General features: G+C 46.0%; 1 protein-coding gene across 8 annotated transcripts in view; it reads left to right on the forward strand.

Annotated features, from left to right (window-relative positions):
• The window catches only part of FAM168A (family with sequence similarity 168 member A), a 188,031-nt gene extending 168,442 nt beyond the window's left edge, over window positions 1–19,589 (forward strand). For 6 of the 8 annotated variants that reach the window (XM_049098909.1, XM_049098908.1, XM_035703844.2 and 3 more), the window contains 5 exons: window positions 3,134–3,259; window positions 10,072–10,214; window positions 11,706–11,880; window positions 13,126–13,256; window positions 13,967–19,589. In XM_049098909.1, coding sequence (XP_048954866.1) covers window positions 3,134–3,259; window positions 10,072–10,214; window positions 11,706–11,880; window positions 13,126–13,238 — 557 coding nt within the window. In that variant the 3' untranslated portion in view covers window positions 13,239–13,256; window positions 13,967–19,589. The remainder of the gene's footprint in view (window positions 1–3,133; window positions 3,260–10,071; window positions 10,215–11,705; window positions 11,881–13,125; window positions 13,257–13,966) is intronic. The other 2 variants (XM_035703842.2, XM_035703843.2) reach the window with 1 other exon arrangement.

Here is a 19,589-nt window from a genome sequence, read left to right on the forward strand (position 1 = left end):
TACCAGAATTAGAAACTGTAAGACTGGATGACACTTTACTTTTGATCCTCACATCAACAGTATGAAACAGTCAGGGAGGGATTATTACTGCTATGTTTGAGACAACAGAGCTGAAGTTTAGGAAGGTTAGGTGGAAAAAAAAAAAAAAAAAGGTTAGGTGACTTGCCCAAGGTCCCCCAGCTAATAAGTGGCACAGCCCAGGCTAGAACTCAGATTTCCTGACTTACTGCATTATTCAGGATGATGGTCCCTTGCTGCCTCTCTTCCTTGTAAGTGTGCTTAACAGATTGTTCAAGTGTCAGAGGGCATGAGGGCCCCCGTATCCCGGGAAGTGAACAACCCAGCACCTGGATGTGGGCAGCATGCTGTGACTGGGCCATGGCCCTTCACCGCCAAGGGTTCTCTCTGTCTCTCCTTTCTAAATTGAGGAATGACACATATACAGTAGTACCTAAAGCATACTATAGCCTCAAATGTATAGCTCAATAATATTTCACATATGTATACACTTGTATTTAACTACCATCCAGTTCAGAATATAGAACATTTCTAGGAGTTCATACCTTCTATGACACCCAAAAGCAGGCATGCCTGCCAGAGCAGCCTCCTCTCTTACTATACCTCTAAAGTTTCTGTCAGATTGTCTTCATCCCACAATTGAGCTCTGAATTGCTATCACCAACAGAATGGGTTACTTTAGAATTGTACATGGAAGACAAAGATCATATAGTGCAACCAACCAATGAGGGAGGTCCAGTTGACAGCTAATATTTGTTTTTTCTAGTCTTCACATTTATTCAGGTATTTAAATTATTAAGTATTCAGATATAGAGAGAAATATAGAAAATACTAATATTTGTTTTCTTTTTTAATGAAACCAGAAGAAAATGCACACTTCTCCAAGAACATACATAGTTTACTTCATTCAGTCAGTTAGATAAGACATAATCAAAGGCACAGTCGCACTTGCTTCTTTCCTGGTTAATCTGGAATGTTATTTTATTGTGTGTAATGCTGTCTTGTTCACTCTCTGGTTGGCGTGTGGCTGTGTTGCATCCCCAGCTGGCCCATAAATACCTTGTGTGCGGTGACCATGACCCACGTGTGTTCCTGTCCACCGTGGCGCTCCCCTCAGTGCTGAGTGCAGTGTAGGCTTCAGTTACTCTTTGATTAATTTTGATTTACTTAAATTGTCATGCAGTCCTTCAGACTAATGTCAGACTTTTGGCTTATGATGAAAATTATGGTAAAGTATACACCACTTGGGGAAAAACTGGACTGGAACAGGACCCAAACTCTCTGTGGCTAAATTCAGATCTCCTGCTTCCTTGTGTAGTCCCTATAGGGTCTTGAGGACATCTGACTTCTCAGAACTACATGCTTCACTTTTTAGAGAGTTGTTTTGAATGACCAAGGCTTTCCAGCCACATTGAGTGGAAAGTTCTAAATTTGGAGACATCTTGATAAATTTTTCAACACTAATTGGATCCTTTATTAATCCCGACTCCCCACCCCCAGCCCCACCCCATGCCGGGGAAGAGAAACCTAAGATAATTGTTTAAAATTGACTGCCCTCCTCCCAGTGTTGCCTGCAGAGCCATGTCGTGATGTCCGGCAATGGCTTTGAACTCTGCATGGAATTCTGCTGGATCTCCATTTCTTCTGCCAGAATTCTCCTTTTAGTGTCACTTTCCTGCCCATGATTTCCTTCTCATTTCTTAGCATCTGCTGTATATATTGCGGGCCATTAATGCAAGTACAGTGTCAGCCCAAAACAGCTACACTTCTGGCCTTAGTTCAGCAAAACAGAGTCCTTGACCTCCTCCTCTGGCCCCAGTACTTCCATGACTGAAGGAATGAGAGGCATTACCTGTTATCTGGATGGGCAGGGGGGTTATGGGATCTCTCTGGAGGTGGACTGTCCTTGCCCTGGTGGAATTAAAATGTATAGGCATACTTCTCATACCACCCTGTTTTGCCTTAGCCCCTTGTTAAAAATGTTTCAAGTGTATACAATTGTTGCTAGTGTAGCCTCCCCCACACACACCCAGCCGCCAGTCCTGCTCTTCTTTAAAATTCCTCATGTCTAAGATCTTATTTGAGTGCAAAAGATACTTTTAAAATGATTCTTCCTACTTTAAGTAGAAATTTGGGTCAAGAATGGTTTCTCCTCTAGGAGAAAATATATCAAGAGAAATCTCTAAAATGTAGGCTTTTTCCCCCCCTTTGAAACCCTCTTTCCTCTCTCCTTCCCCACAGGATACCACGAAGGTAAGTTTTTTGAGTCATTCCCCACTTCTAGATCATATGAAGCATCATCCTTCAAATTTCTCAAGCTGAGCTTCAGGTCAGCCTGAGAAGTCTCTGCAGATTTCTTTCAAACTGGGCCACATCTCTATTTTATACCTGCCCCAAGTTTGACATATAATTTCTTAATAGCCCAGCAGATCCTCTCTAATTCACGAGAAGACATCTCAGGTAGGGCACCAGGAGTACCTTTAGCAGGAGGATGAAAGGTGTGCAAGAGGGTTTTCTGTCTGGCCCCAGCAGGGTGCACAGGAGGAGTAGGAAGTACGCCACTGGACAGCCTGTACCTTCTGAACTGCCAAAGCTCAGTCCCTTTAGAAGAGATGACAGTCCAGCAAGGTTCATGTTATGTGGTAATTCTCTTGAGGTCTCTCTTTGACAACAGCTTATTAAATATCCACCCCTAGGTGAGATTTCAGGCATAAAAAAGGAGTACTCAGTTGATCTGGCCTAACACACAGTCAAAGGCTCCAGGTTGCTACATATTACTAAGAAAGCCCTTAAGGACTATCCCAGAGCCTTAGGCCAGAATGTCAGGCAGTGGTATTCATTAAGCATCTTCATGGGTTTTGGTAGGGTGTAGAAAAACCTGGCTTTCTCAGTGTAAACTCAGAATTCCTTAGTTTCAAATCATTTTGAAGGCTCACTTCAGCACTCCTCCCAACCCACTCACCCATCTCAGAAAGGCTGAACCATCCTGTGTGTCTGAATCAGGGACCTTTGGGTTATATGTTTCCATCCAGCACAAGACCCTTGCTTTGTGTCTGTGATTGGTGGTGCCCACTTCTTATTTCTGCCTAATGCCATTCTTGTGTCTTCCCTTAAGCAACTCTGCTGATGAAACAGGCTTGGCCACAGAACTCGTCTTCCTGTGGTACTGAAGGCACCTTCCACCTCCCAGTGGACACCGGGACCGAGAACCGAACTTACCAAGCATCCTCTGCGGCTTTCAGTAAATACAGCCTGTCTCCTCCTTTCCTTGTTCCCCTTGGTTGGGACTGATTTGACTCTTAGGAAGAAAGGAAAGGGAACTTTTAAAACTGACATTATAAGATATTGTTTTAAGAGGTCCTCCTACCCACACAAAAAATTGACCTTCCTCTTACAGAAAAGGTCATCCTCTTTGATCATGTACCCAGCTTTGGGGAGACCCGAAGCAGTGAGGGAGGGCGAAGGAAGTATGCACCTGGCCAACAAGTTTGATTAGGGAAGAGCTGTTACTGCATTTCAGGGGAAAGAACAGAGGGCACATTTGAAGGTCAGTGGACCTTTGGACAGAGAAGGCTCCTCTAGCACAGCATTTCTCAGCCTTGCCACTATGGACAATCTGGACCAGATAATTCTTTGTTGTGGGGGGCTAACTGGTACGTTGTAGGATGCTTAGAATCCCTGGCCTCGGCTTCCTGGGTGCCAGCAAACCCTCATTACAGCAACCAAAAATATCTCTACAGACATTTCTAAAGATCTCCTTGGGAGGCAGAATTGCCCTCTGCATGAGAAACACTCCCCTAGTGGAAGCTACACTGTGGGAACAAGATATGTACGTAGAGTCCTTAGGGGAGACAGAAACCATCTGGCCAGATTGGTTACATTCATTTTGAGATTCAGTGGGGTGACTCATGGTTTCACCTTCACACCTGATTTTTTAATATGAGAAAGCTCAACTGGGTAAAATGAGGACCAATGTTTAGAAGTTACCGAGTGGCATTTTGACTACACAGGAGACTTTATGCCTTGTTCGTGCTATCCAAAAGAGGCATGGCTGGCTTTGGATTAGAGGGAGTGCTTATTTCTTAAGTTGTGCCAGCAGGGGTTTGACATACCCTTAGAAGGATGTTGCAGACTAAGCCTGATAGTCTGTGGCTCAGTAAATTATTAATCTATTAAACAGATTAGAAGAATATGCTGCATTTTTTTTCTTTTAAAATATCCAGTGTTATTTTCTCCTTAGTTACCATTGCCCCTAGATGTCAACATCAACTTACATTTAAACAACATAACTCTCACATGTTAGAGGATTTGCTTTCATAATAACCCCCTCTCTGTGGTCTCTAATCTACACTAGAGTCCTATTATTATGGTGGATTTTTATTCAAGTTTAAAGCTGAAGCTCAGAAAGGTAATATGTCCAATGCCTTCCAAGTAGCAAGCAGCATAACCAAAAAGAATCACTCAGGTTAAGTTTACTGACTTTTTCTCATGAGATTAACTTTAAATTAAAAGAGGGATTAATTAATTAATTTTAATTAATTAAAAGAGGGATGTCAATAGTAGGGAGTTTTTCCAGGTACCTCAAGTGGAATGGAATGAACATATACATAAACAGGCTTGTACATATATATTTTCTCTTAAATCCACACATAGGGTTGTAGGTGCATAGAGACACACCTACTGTAGTGGAACAGAAAGAGGCCTGGAGACCAAAAGAGTTGGATTCTAGACTTAGTTCTGTATAACCACAGATAATTTGGATAATTTGTGTCCATGATTTGGACCTAGGTTTTTCCAACTGTAAAATGAAGGGGCTGGACTAGGTCATTTTTTTTTTTTTTTTTTTTTTTTTTTTAAAGATTTTATTTATTTATTCATGATAGTCACAGAGAGAGAGAGAGAGAGGGGCAGAGACACAGGCAGAGGGAGAAGCAGGCCCCATGCACCGGGAGCCCGACGTGGGACTCGATCCCGGGTCTCCAGGATCACGCCCCGGGCCAAAGGCAGGCGCCAAACCGCTGCGCCACCCAGGGATCCCTGGACTAGGTCATTTTAAGATTCTCTCTAGCTTTTAGACTCCTGATTCTGTCACCTTGGTGCTGTGTACTCAATACTCACGACCCCAGCTGGGACTTCCTTTCTAGGGTGCCCATAGTTGACCAACTAGCCTTCACTCACATATCTCCAGGGTACTCATTCCCTCCATACAACCCTTTCTACGGTGAGACTGTCTGAATCATAGGCAGCTTTGCTTTTTCCTTTGTGGAAATCTTCCTGAAGTCCCATCGAAATGTTCAGCAGCTACTCCCACTGTCCTCTCACAAGCTATCACAGTTCCTGGAAAGGACCGAATTACACCCATTCTTTAAGCAAGTCATGTATGAACCTGTGCAATTGTAAAATAGAAATGAGCTCAACTGACCCTCCCCCATCCAGCTGGTTCCTCCCAGCATACAGATTTTGTGGCTTCTAATGCCATAGAAAATTCAGGGTAATTTGACAAATTCAGTTCAATATTACTCACACTTGCTAAGCTTGTTTGTAATTAGGTCTCCCTCCGACTTATTCCATACTCTCTTGTTCAGCTACCACCAAGGAGACTTGGGGGTCAAGGCAAGACTCAGACATAGAGCTTTGTTCAGACATGTAAATCTGATGGTCAATAAACCGATTAGTCTAAAAGGCATCCTTGATGTGAGGATCAATGCCTTTGAAGGTGGTAGGGGCTCTCCAACTGAAAAAGATTCATAATAGTGCAGAAGGATTGAAAAGCGGGCTAAAACATTATTTCACTAATGTATACACTCTATTTATTATACTGTTTGATGGAGCCTAAAATTAAAGTTAGGAACCTGAGAGAGAGAATGGGGCCTCATAAACAAAGCCTCTTTCATAAGGCAGACCTAGGACTTCTAGTGATCTAATTCCTTTTTTCTGAGTCTAAGTTAATTTGAGCAAAATCAGTGAGTTTTTTGGGGGTTTTTTGTTTTTGTTTTTGTTTTTGTTTTTGCATCCAGCTCAACAGCTTCTTTTACTTAGATGCAGAGTAATAAATTGTAAAATTTTGTATTACCCAAGGTAGCCCAGGCTCCTGCCTTGGGGAATTTCTAATCCTCAGTGGAATGGACAGGACCACCATTCAGTTACAGAAAGTCCTCTGCAATGATTTTCTCATAAAAGTCTCACTGAAATACTCAGAGACTTAGAACACCAGCACGAGCATGGCCTTTCTATTATCTAGTCCAAATGAGGGTATTCCTGAGAGAAGAATTGACCTGACTCACTGACAGAGCCCAGGCTAAGGGCCCAGGCAATTTCTGCAGCCTCCTGACCCAGATGGAAACCTTGAGAACCATTGTAGTTGGAGGAAGGAGCACTGAGTCCTGAGTCCCGGCAAGCTGTTGCACTATTCTCAGCCATCTATTCGTCATCTTATCTGTGAAACATTTGTGTTGGGCTTAATGATCTCTAAGGTGTCCTCTAGCTCTGCAGTTCTGCTTCTCCCATCTTATACTGTCTGGACAAACAAACAGGGCCTTCTTCTGCAGCATCATCTTTTTGGCTGCCAAGGGCATTTTGGCTGCTGATTTGTATTCTGAGTATGTGGGTATATCATTTCATAACATGAGGAAAGGGAAACAACATTCTCAGACAAAGTTATTCTTAGATGTGGAAACCAAATTCTCCTGCAGCCTCTTGGAGCTTTTTGATTTTCCTCAGAGAGATAACCTTAACACTTTGTAAGATGATTGTCCTTGTGGCATAGAGAGGTAGTGCAGGCTTCTCCTGGGGATAAAAACTCCAGAGCACATTCTCGGGAAGCATAAAGGAAATATGCCAGCATTGTTGGCTTGTTAACTTTAAAGAATCATGAAGTCATGGTATTTTAAACCATACAGTTTCAGAATCTTAGAATCCTGGAGTCTGTGTTCCAAGTTGGATCACATCATGGAAGTCACAGTTGAACCTCTCTATTGTAATCTTGCAGACCAGTCTCTGCTTGCACATCCCCAGGACAGGAAGCTTACTATTTCTCTATAGAGCGAGCGAGAGAGAAAAGAGTAATAGCTCACCTTTATGAAGTGCTTTAATGGGTCAGGCACTATTCTGAGGGCTTTGCAATTATTAATGAATGCGTAACCCTATAAAGTAGGTATTGTCGTTATCCCCATTTTACAGATGATGAGACTGCTGTAGTCTATAGCTATTAAATAGCAGGGCTAGGGTTTGGACCCACATAGCACATTACTCTGTGCTGTATAGCTTTCAGAGCAGGCATCTTAGGTTTCAGGAGTGTCCTACCCTTCTGCATAGAAAAGAGATGCTCTCCATTCTAGCAGGATTCCTCATACTTATTTAATTCCTTAAATCAGGAGTCAGCAACCTTCCTTATAGAGGGCTAAATATTAAATATTGTAGGCTTCTCAGGCCATATGATCTCTGTCATAACTCTCATGGTAGCTGGAAAGCAGCCATAGTTGATAAATAAATGAATGGGCAAGGCCATGTTACAGTGAAACTTTACTTACCAAAATAAGCTACAATTACAAAAAATTATAGTTTGCATGATTGATTGATTGAAGTTTATTTATTTTTAGTAATCTCTGCACCCAGTGTGGGGCTCAAACCCACAACCCTGAGATCCAGAGTCACATGCTCTCCAGCTGAGCCAGCCAGGCACCCCTGTAGTTTATGTGTTTTCGATATTGAGAGCATGAATAAAAGATTTGTTAATAAATAAATTTGGAAATAGTGTCCTGCATATCCTTGCCTTGGAGATTCATAGTTCATCCTGTCATTTTAAAACTTCTCAGGGTCATAGAATGAAAAACAAAGCTATTTATCTCTGTTCTGCATTGCTGCTATTCTTCTTTTTGTTCTTGTTTTTTTAAATGATTAAAATCCCTCAGAATTATATAGTCCATTGTACAGTCTTGGGACATGCCCATGTTGAGAACTCCCTTTGTTTTACAGATGAGCTGTGCCTCCAAGATGAAGTACCCCTCAGATGGCTCCTTTTAGATGTCACAAACCTAGATTTCCTGTCTTCCCCCACAATATCTGCTTTACCTGCTGTAACCACATATCATACATAATTAGCACCACAGTCTAGAAACTTGGAGGAATCTCCATACTTCTCTCTCTCAGCTGACTCATACCTCCACATCTAGTTTCTAGTTCTTCACAATGCTACCTTCTCATGATTTTATTCTTTCCACTCCATCCTCATGGCTCCTTATTTCCCAAGTGTATTTGACCATAAAACCAATTTTCCATGAAATAAATTATGGATCTGAAGGAGGGGGCAGTAAATGACATGATTTCAGGGAAGAGGACAGGACACCTTTGGTGGTGCCTTTTGTGACAACCAAATAGCAGCTCTCCTATCCTACTTGAGTACCTCATCAGGGGCTGGGGGATGCCAAGCCCGGGCTATGGACTGAGAGAGATTTGTGACCTTATGGTAGCTTCCTTTTACTTAGGGTTAAGGTAGAAGAGACTCAGGATCTTTTTTTAAAAAATGGGATTTTAGTTCAGGAAGAGATCTTCATTCTTAGCCTTCTGTTTCAACAAAATAGGAAACCAAGGCCCAGAGACTGGCAGCAAATTGGAAGAAAGCCTGAACTGAAGCCTAGATCTGTTCTCTTCCAATAAAGCACCCCTCTCTACTCTGCCCCCCAGTCCCTTCTTGCAGAATCAGCTCCATGTTGCTGACAAAGTCCTTGGTGAGTGTCCTGCAGGTAGAAGAGCTGAGTTGAAGCAAGAAGAAGCTCAGTGATGTGCCAGGCAGACCAAGCCAGAATGAGCAGCACAGAAGAAGCTCCAGCAATACCCTGTTGGAGATCAACCAAGGTCTCCTGGCACTGGCATTTCAACTCATACAGAAGTTTCTTAAAACACTTGCTCTTTCTGAGCCCCTTGTATAAAGTAAGAGAGTTGGGGGTCTCTCTTTTTTTTTTTTTTTTAATTTTTATTTATTTATGATAGTCACACAGAGAGAGAGAGAGAGGCGGAGACATAGGCAGAGAGAGAAGCAGGCTTCATGCACCAGGAGCTCGATATGGGATTTGATCCCGGGTCTCCAGGATTGCGCCCTGGGCCAAAGGCAGGCGCTAAACCGCTGCGCCACCCAGGGATCCCGAGTTGGGGGTCTCTTGATGATCACTTGGTTTCCACAGAATCATTTAATTTTGTGTTCTAGAAGTACATAGCCTTATTCCTGAGTGATCTCTGTTTCAAGTTTTTCCTATGAACATACGATCTACTTTTCAGAAGATTCAAAGGCAGCAAAGTTTGATTGAATGGCTGATTGTGAACTGCCTGGGGCCCAGATCCCAGGTTGCTGTGATTTTTGTGACCCCTGACTTGAGGCATTCAGGCAGAGGGGGTCCTCCCCTGAGCCCCAGGATTGGAGGAAAGGCTGGCTCTGTAGAGCATAGTTTTGTTTTGTTTTTTAGCATCTCAGAAGATGAGGATCTCTGAGTGGTGTTTTCTGTGGGCTTTCCACCTTAAAAACATGTCAGGGAGGAAGGAGAACATGGTAGAGAGAAGTCCAAAAAGAGAGAGATACAAGGAGAAAAAGAATAAGGGGGGAAACAAAAGAGAACCAGCAGCAGAAGATCTCCTGGGCTGGTGAGGGAGGAGACAGAAAAGCAGGAAAACAGTACCATAAAGAGCAAGTGGGCAGAGGGTCTCTGGGCCGTCTGTGCACACGTGCCTGTCTCCCGGTACAGAGTCCCAGACTCTCTGAGCTGCAGGGGTCCCTTAAGAGATCAACTGGTTCCAGCCTCTTATTTTATAGACCATGCCCCTGAGAACCAAAGAAATAAAAGATGCCAGAATCACTCATGCAGCCCTGTGCATCAGGACTGAGGGAGCTGCCTCTGGGCCTAGGACTCTCTAAGGGGAGCCCTGTTCTCTGTCTGTCCTCATCTGTGTTTCCTGCCTGAAATCAGCCCATCCTTGTCCGGGTAGTCATGACTAGGACCTGCTGCCTTCCAGCAATGCTGTTCTGTCAACTAATTGGAAGTCTTTCTTATTGCCTTGGTACAGGATATACTGCGGGGACACCATACAAGGTCCCACCGACCCAGAGTAATACTGCTCCGCCCCCCTACTCCCCATCACCCAACCCCTATCAGACGGCCATGTATCCAATCAGAAGTGCCTACCCCCAGCAGAATCTGTATGCCCAGGTAGGTGCATGTGGAAGCCTGGGCCAACCTCTCCTTCAGGTAAAGGAGCCACCAGCCTAGGTGGGGTGGGGGTGGGTGAGTAAGAGAGGGAAGGCAAGTTCATGGCTCTGGCCAGTTGTCACTGTTGTATCATGGAAACAATAACCCTGTAGTCTATATACTCCTTCACCCCACCTCAGCTCCTGGAGGGGTGACACATGAAGTCATTTAGATTAACCCTAGAATGTCAGAGGAGCAAGGGCCCCTGGAGATCACCTAAGATGCTCGATTCCTTTTCATGCAAGTGGGGAAGCTTAGACCCAGAGAGGAGAATGACTTGTCCAAGGTCACACAGAGAGATACTGGTTGAGTCAGGATGAGACCTAATGTGTCTTGTTTCTCTCCCTAACCCCCACATCTACCCTTCCTTGATAAAGTCCGTGAGCCAAACAGGGAGGAGGTAAGTGCTCAAACTTTTACTAGTTCACTGTGTGATCTTGAATAAGTTAATCTCTCTCTCAGTGCCTTCGTGTCCCCTTCTGGGCTCCTTCAGCTAGAGAATGTGTGTACTCTGAGGGGATGGCTATCACGGGGACTATATGAGGCCCCAGCATACCCATGGCACATTTTTGGGGAATGACAATTCTATGTGAGGTTTATTTAAGTAGTGAGGAGAACACTTTGATTAAAAAAAAAAAAACAGCTACGTTCTAGAGTAGAATGTGAAACTTTTTAAAGATACAACAGTAGGCTTGAGATGGATTTTTCTTGTTTGTGGTAAGCTGCTTTGCACTATGTTCTCAGACCTCTGAGATTATAAACTCATATTCTGAAGCTCCTGTCATTAGTTAGTAGAGACATTTGAGAAGCTCTGGATTAAGATGATCCAGGGGCCTGTGTCTACTGCCCACAGAGGTCAGCAGGCCCACAGGCCAGGCTGCTTCCTGCTGGCACCGCCATGTGAAGCGGGAAGTCATCTCAGACCACTGTCTCCAGCCTCACTTCTTTGCCTAAAGAGAAATAGTAAGAGACATCTGAGGAGGTGCTCTGCATTTGTGACAGTTCCCAATAGGTGAGATGGCAGTACTCACACCAATGTGATTGTCCCACTAGTCATGCTTCATGTACATGCACACAGTGGTCTGGATTCACCAGCCCCATCCATCCCTGCCTTTACTTTTTAGGCAGCTGACAGAAACACTGCAATAAGACACAAACGTTTTAAAATGTTAAAGTTGGGGCTTTTACCCCATTAGATCACCATAGCAGCCTTAGGAGCAAGGCAGGATAGGTTTGGAGCCTTATTTTTCATAGAGAAGGTGAGGCTGAAACTGAATTGTCCGCAGTCATGTAGTAAGACAGCTGGAACCCAAACCTTGAGTTCCTGGGCCCATGCTTCTCTGAGCCCATCCCATAAGGTCTGGGAAGAACAGGCTCCCCTCCTTTCTCCTCTCTCCATTTCCTATCCCACTTCTCCAAAAGCCTGTGTGACCTCAGCCTTTTTTCCCCCAGGGAGCCTACTATACACAGCCAGTGTACGCTGCCCAGCCCCACGTCATCCACCACACCACGGTTGTCCAGCCCAACAGCATTCCCTCTGCCATCTACCCGGCGCCTGTTGCTGCCCCCAGGACCAATGGTGTGGCCATGGGTATGGTGGCTGGCACCACCATGGCAATGTCAGCAGGTGAGGGCAGTGTCTATATCAGTGTCTGTCCCCCTTCCCCTGAAACTCGTGACAGACTGGAGAACACAGTCATGGAATCGAGTGTAGCATAGCATGAGAAATTCTCTGCTGTGGGGGTTCTAGAAACCCTGTCCACAGGGATGAGGAAGATTTCACTAAGAAGGACATATTGAGCTTAGTCTTAAAGGGGGAACAGAAGCTAACCAGAGGGATGGGAAAGAGAAGAGCAGTCCAGGTGGAAAGAAGAAGAGCATGACATGTTCACAGAATGGAAATGGTCCCAGGCCCTTGGAAAATAGGGGCATAGAATTGGAAGGGCAGCTAGAGCAGTCAGCAAAGCTAAAGTGGAAAGGTGCAAATACTTTTAGGTAATGGGGAGCTGGCATGGTTAGATGGAAGAGGCTGGAAGCAGGTAGGTCAGTGGGAAGGCTGTAATTTAGAAGGATGATGGTACTAGGACTCTGGTTCCAGAAAGGAGGGCACAGGGCAATGTTATTTAGCAGGCAGGAGCTTAAGACCCTATCCAATAATTAATTGTAAGGCCTGGAGGACCCCTTCTCCATTTCTGGCTCTTCCAGAAATCACACCAGAGCCCTGTTCATCTGGAACCTTGAGGATGAGGGTGAAGATGCCACAGGAATAGCAGGTTTAGGGAAATCTCTGATGTGCTGACATTCAGAAGAAAAGCATAAGATGACAAGACGGCTATGAATAACCTTTAGTGACCCAACTTTTAAAGACTCACTTGAAGGATTAGAGTACAAGTGGTCTAGTGGGTGAGAGGTGAGAGTTGGGATTTTATTCTTCCCCTAATGTAAGGGGTTATTGAGGCCTCATTCCCCAGATCAGGTCAGCAAGTTATCTGCTTGGTGCCAGCCTTGTTGTTCTGGTCCTGGGGATCAGTTACTGATAGATAGATCAGACCAGAGCCCTGCCTTTAGGAACAGCAGGGCTAGTGGTAAATACAGCCATATAAACCAACAATTTCCACTCAGTAGAATAGGAGCATACAAAGAGTAAAAGGAGGCCACTGAAGATGAGTGACTGTCCTGGAGCATCAGCAAAACTTGCCCTAAAGAGATGAAGCCTGGCAAGGTGGGAGGGGCGGGCAGCAGTTTCTGAGCAGGTGGGGAGGTGGGGGGTCCAGATTGGGGAGCAGCTGTGTGAAAGACCATGGCTTCATCCTCTTCATCCCAGTGCCCTGGAATGGCCTCATTGGGTTGACTGTTCTCTCTGGATGCTCAGGTACCCTGCTGACTGCACCCCAGCACACTGCGATTGGGGCACACCCTGTCTCCATGCCAACATACAGGGCCCAAGGGACCCCTGCGTACAGCTATGTGCCCCCGCACTGGTAAAGCCTGCAGCCTGTCCAAGTGAGTGGGGCCCGGGCTGGGAGAGGTAGGAGGATGACCCAGTACCAGAACTGCCCCTAGCAAAGCCCCTTGTTTGGTCTGCACAGGTGTCCACAGAGGCCAGTGACAAGTTGCTTCCTGCTCCACATTCAGTAATCTCACTCTTAACGATTGCTACGACTTTACCTATATTCTAGATACTTGACATGTTATCTCATAATCCTTATGGTAGCTCTGTGAAAAGAGGATTATTAGCTTACAGATAAATACATAGTTCTGCATCACTTAGCCAGTAAAAACTAAGGTGGAACTTTAACTCCAGTCCTCTAGTACCAAATTCTGTGCTCTTTACTACAGTCTTCAGACTTTAACTCTGGTCCTCATTTTTCAAATGAAATCTTACCTTAATCAGATGTTGGCTATGATGGACTGGATGGATATGATGATGCACTGCCCTCCCCCACCAGCTTCCTTACTGCCCTCCACAGCTCATGCGCGGTGCCACTTAACCACAGGGCTCCTGGGATGTCACTTTTAAATTCTCTGCCCTACTGATCTCCTCTGCTCTCTACCTCTTCTAAGAGCTCTTGGCACTGGATGGGAGCTCTTGGCACTAGGAAAACAGAGGGCTCCATGTAGGGCTCCCACAATGAGGGGAGGGGACCCAGTGGCTTCCTGAAATAGCCTCAGGAATACCTCTGTCACTAATGGCTTTCCCCTTCCTTCCTCAGATCTGGAGTCACACATTGTATGCAACTACTCAAGTCTTACACAGGTGCTGGAGCAGTTCCCTAGCAGCACCACCTCTATTTGCAAGAAGAGACAACGGAAGTGCAAGGGTCACTTTATGCATCTTTAACGGTTTTGGTTTTTATTTTTGGTTTTTGTAAAAGCTGCTTTTTCTAATCTCCTGCCTCTCCCCACTGTCCCCTTTGCCGCTACCCTTCAAGCTCTGTCCCCTCCTCCTGACCAGGCATATCCTCTCTGCTCTTCTCTCCTTCCCCAAGTGTCTGGTCCCTGGGGACCCCAGTCTAGCGGCAGGCAGAGAGTGGGGTTTATTGCAATGGTTCAGCTGAAGGTGTGTTTTCCTTTGAAGAGCATAACACATGTGGCCTTCGGGTCCAGGGTAGAAACTCAGAGCTGTTGAACAAGTTACATCTCTGGGGGGATCATTTATTTTTCCTAAGCAAGATGAGTTTAGGACATTACCATGTCCTGACACAAAGGAAATGTCTTCTGAGAACCATCGCAACAGACCAAGAACAGAACCACCTGATTAGGTAGGAGTGTTCATAGCAGCTTAATACCCCAAGTGAGAACCTGGGAAAATCAGATTCTTTCTTTGGGAGAACTTGAGGGAGGGTGGGGGGAGGGAGGGCACTGTGGGAAGGAAGAGGGGAGAGAGGTGCTTGCCTGCTGGCTTTGGTTTGTAAGGTCTCTGGCCAAATTGTCTGGGCCTGGACCCTCTGATTTGCACAGTGTTGTTAACTGACCTGGCACTTCCTCAAAAGGTAATTTTGACCTCAGACCTGCCAAGCAACTTCAGGGTGATGGTATCCCAGCCTCCCAAAGCCTTGGAAGGCCAGGTGCCCTACGTAATCCACACCTTGGCCCCTGAGCCCACATGGACCCACTCTGATAAGATGCTTCCTCCTAATTAGAGTGGGACCCTATAGCATTTTTCTCCCTTCCCTCTGCCCTTCCAGGTACCAGGGCTCACCAGTCTGTCCCTGGGGCTCTTGGTTACCTTGTGCCATTCACGGCCAAAGTGAAGGAACCACATTCCAGGTGGGTGCTGGCAGCTCTGAAGGTCAGGATAGTGAAGGAAAAGCAATAGCAATAAACATTTCATAGACTCATGGAACTGAAGGGACCTTAGCAATCATCTCATCCATTCCCCTGTTTGATGAGGAAGCTGAGGCCCAGAGAAGACAAAAGGACTTCCCTAAATCTAGCAGTAAATTAGCATTAAATGCAGCCTTCCTACCTAGGGGCATGTTATCCACAAAAATCTACCTAGGGATGGAGTAGCTTGGTTTTGTAAAAATGAAGTCATCAGCACCCATACCTGGTGAATTCTGGAACAGTCTCTGGGCCTTGGTTTCTGCTCTTTTCCTCCATGGATTCCAAAGTGGGGGTTGATTGGGCAGAGGTCACATGGGGGCAGATGGCAGGAACAGAAATTGCAAATGAGGAAATAGCATTTGGAAATTCTGTGAAGACATCTGGAACTTTCATTCTATACTGGACTCCAGCCCTAGGAGGAGCAAGTGGACTGGCTGAAAAAAGAAAATCTATGCTTTTAGGACAGTAGCCCCTCATCCTGAGAAGAGAAGAGGACAAGGATGAGGCTCAGGAGACATGGGCTGTCATGGGAGAAGAGGGACCCCTGAGCAGGAAGTGTGGCTAGTCTCAGCCAGGAGCCCACTGTCCCAGCACTGTCCCCTACCCAGCTTCTGGCTGGGCCAGCAGCCCCTCTGGGGGTGGGGGGTGGGGGGGTGCAGGAACATTTTACTGTACAAAATGGGATCATTGATAACGTTTGGGACTTTTAAATAACCCTTTTCATTTTAAATTCACACATACTTGGACATACCCCTACCCCTACCTCCCATGTCTCCCTTAAAGGAGGAAAAAATCAGGAAACTTGAGCCAGAAGGACCTCAGAGGCTATCTGGCCCTTCCCAGGAGGGCAAAACCCATCAGCATCCAACGGAGAGCCAGGAGTTGGGGGACCCACCTTCTTGGCCTTCCAGGGAACTGCAGGATCAGAAGGAGAAAACTAGCTATTCTAAGAGGTCTGTTCTAGGGTGCTGATGGGATTTCATTTTAAAACAATTTTCCAGTGTTAATCCATTTTTTGCAAATACCTCCTCCTACTCTCTGGTTTTGTATGGGTGGGTGAAGGTTGTTCTAGATTATGTCATATGTGTTTGGAAAATGCCAAAATAATACTAATGATAATAGGAATCCTTTGTATTTGTCAAGCGCCCCATAGATTTCAGAGCGCTTCCAGCCTTTCATTTCCTGGTTCTGAGAGAGAGATGGGGTCAGAGTTCTTACACCCATCAAACAAATGAGGAAACTGGTTTTAGAAGGAAAGGGAACTTGCCAATGTGAGGAGAATGCTAGTATCCTAATAGGCTTCCCTCAACCCTGCTGCCTTTAGGTGATCTGGGTAAAACCAGAGAGGAGGAAAAAGGAGGAGCCCTAGGAATGACCTTGTTACTTTTGCTCTTTGTATACCAGTAAGTAAAAACTAACATCTAGTACCTCACAGTTCATGAAGCAATCTCCCATCCATCGTCTGGCTTAACCCTGTGAAATAGATTATTCCTCCCATTTGATCCATGGGGAAACAGAGACTTGGGAAAGCAAAGTGAGCAAGTCAAAGCTCACAAGTGGTAGAGCCACCTGAATCCTGCTTGTCTGCTTTCCCTTGTCTAACTCCACACACAGGCCTGTGAACTGAAGCATCTATGCTCTGCACCCCCTCTTTGCCCTGGTATGTAATCCAGATCAAAGACAGGCCCCAAGGCAAAAACCAGGTACAGAAAGGCTGTGGTCTGGAAGAGCCCAAGTCCAACATGCCTTTTTCAGTATGTGTGGCAGAGCCCCAGTTCTGCTGGCCTCCCCCCTTGCTTTGATGGAGATCCACAAGCCTAGCCAAGCTTGGGGAGTCATTGCAAAGGGAACAAGACCAGGAGAGCAGGGGCAGTAGTGTGCCTCTGGTAGGATGAACATTCCTGGTAGGATCATAGGCATCTTTTGGGTGGCATCCAAAGATGCTGGGTGGGCCCAGTGGTAAAAGCTGGACAGAAGGTCAACTTGCCACTGTGGGAAGGCCAGCATGCCAGAGAGGACAAGGGGTGTGCCCACGGGAGAGTGAGCTACAGCACTGGCACCAGCATGCAAATGCCTCTCCACTCCACTGCCTTCCTGCAGTACTACAGGTCTGGTGGCCAGGTTTAGGGGTATAGGTGGTTCTAGTCAATAACCAGCCCTCTTGGCTTCCCCAATTTCTTCCCTCCTCATTAGCCTGGGGCTGTAGTGCCCCCAAGTGGTCAGAACATAATCTTTTTGCCACCTTTTGGAAAAATTTAATTTTTTTCTGAGACAGGATAGTTGCTGCAGCGCTTCTCTCTTGGCAATGACCCTAAAGTATATATCCCCTTACGTAAATCTTGAACAAGGCCACATACACCTATCCAGCTTTTTTAATGTACAAAGTACTTTGACATAGATTGCTAAATCCTCATATTATTGATGGAAAAAATGAAGTCTAAAAAGACTTAGGAGACTTGGGGCACCTTGCTGGATCAGTCGGTAGAGCCTGTGGCTCTTGATCTTGGGGTTGTGGGTCCAAGCCCCACACTGGGACTAGTGGGGGGCTTAAAAGACTTGATAAAAATTAAAAGAGCCAAGATTTCAACTCTTCAAATCGTCTGCTCTTTGAGCTGGCACCTGCTCACCTGCTGGGTCTCAGTGGCAGGCATGAAGAAGGGGTGAACTATCTGCCCCAAACAGAGGAAGACTCCCAAGACACCTGGGGAACTCAGTCCTCCTGTGGAGATTTTTAGGAGGTGCCCTAAGGACCTTGGGAATACCAGGAGGATGAGACTTGGCAACAAAAGGCCTAACTTGAACAAAAAGCTTTGGGGTCATGATGCTCAGGAGTGAAGACACATTCAAAGGCAGCCCCAGGTATCTATCCATTCAAAGACCCATGTCCCTGGGAAGCCTGTACAGCCATGTTTTCTGAGCCTGGAGAGCCTGCCCACTGTCCAGACCCAGTGAGCTGGCACTCCCAGAGGACCTGGTATAGCCCTGAATGGCCAAAAGCACATCTGACTTCAATTCCTGGGCTTCCTTTTCCCATGGGGGAGAACCAGAGCCAGCTCTTATCCCTGGCCACCCAAATTGTTCCAAATTTGAGGTTTACCTACCCCCAGAGAGCTAGGGGCTGCTCCTTTGGAGGGACTTGCTTTGTTCTGAGTGGCATTCAAGAAATGAATCACATGGAGTATAAAAGGGCAGGCCCCTTGGTCCCCCAGCCTGGAGCCCTGCACATCAGATTCCTTGGTTCTGCTCCATGGCCAGAGAAGGAAAGCCTGGTCTTTAAGCAGTCTGGCTGGCTTAATCATTTAGATGGCACCGTGGCATCTCTCAGTTGCAGTTGAGTGAAGACCGTGGAAGCTCTGCTTTTCCATCCTGTAATCTGCCACATTACTGGGGTATGCCCCTCTGGCTGCTTGCCAAGCTTCAGAGTCCAGAGAGGGGCAGGTCAGGCGGGGCAGTGGCAGGTAGGAGGTGGCTCCAGGCCGGTGCACAGCCCCATGGGAATCCAGGCCCAGCCCAACAGCAGGATCACAGCAGAGGAAACCCAGCCAGGCTGCCCATCGAACCCCATACCTAAGCCTCGGAGATCAGGCTCCACGGCATGCCAGGGTGACTGCAGGGTTTGTCCTTTACCCGTGTTCCCCTCTCCTAGAAACTTGTTTCTGAAGTTACATATTACATGGTTCCAGGGCCCAGGCTTCAGAATTCCTGCCTGACAGGCCAGCTTCAACATTCCATAGCCATCCTTGCCTGAACCAGACTTGGGCCCTATTCCTTCAGTTTCTCCGATGGTTATTTTCTATCTTGCATGCTGTGGAGTCAGCTCAGTGGCCAAGTGAGGAACACAGGAGTTGGGACTGGCTGTCACAAAGCCAGAAAGGGAAACTAGAGCTTTTGTTCCCTGTGGCTGCATCCATAGTCCCTGGGCATTCGTACTGTGGTGGTGAGACCCTGTACCGATCCCAGTTCCTGGTAAAGTGGGTACTCCTCTTCCTGAAGAGAACAGGTATTACAGCTTTGCAGATAAGTACCAGCCCATAGGAGTTAAATGAGTGAAATCTTCTTTGGGCCTGACCCCAGCAAGACCAGCATCTTGAGGCTCTAGCCTTCCTCCTCATGCCTGTGAGTCAGGGACAGAGTGGGAATGCCCACAGACCACCTTCTCGGGTTAGCCAGATCATGGGGCTCAGGGGGAGGGGGAGGATCAAGCTCCTCCTTCCCCAAGGGGAGGTAAAGGCAAGGTGTCTAGCAACTTGGAAGTTGTCTGTAATGACCTTTAAAGGCCCAACGGTCTGTCCGCATCTCCTGACTAAAAGGCATTGCATCCCTATTTCATATCACATGACAGAGAAACCTGTTCTCGTGGCATGTAACATCCCTGTAAGAGCATTGTATATGATTTTGTATTTTTTAATTCATTTTAATCTACAGGTTGGAATCTAATTTTTAAATTTTATTGGAACTCACATTTTAAAAAGAAAAACATTTAAAATAATAATAAACCTTTGACCGGTG

This window comes from Canis lupus, chromosome 21 (genome assembly GCF_003254725.2).
Source record: "Canis lupus dingo isolate Sandy chromosome 21, ASM325472v2, whole genome shotgun sequence".
Taxonomy (NCBI): Eukaryota; Metazoa; Chordata; class Mammalia; order Carnivora; family Canidae; genus Canis; species Canis lupus.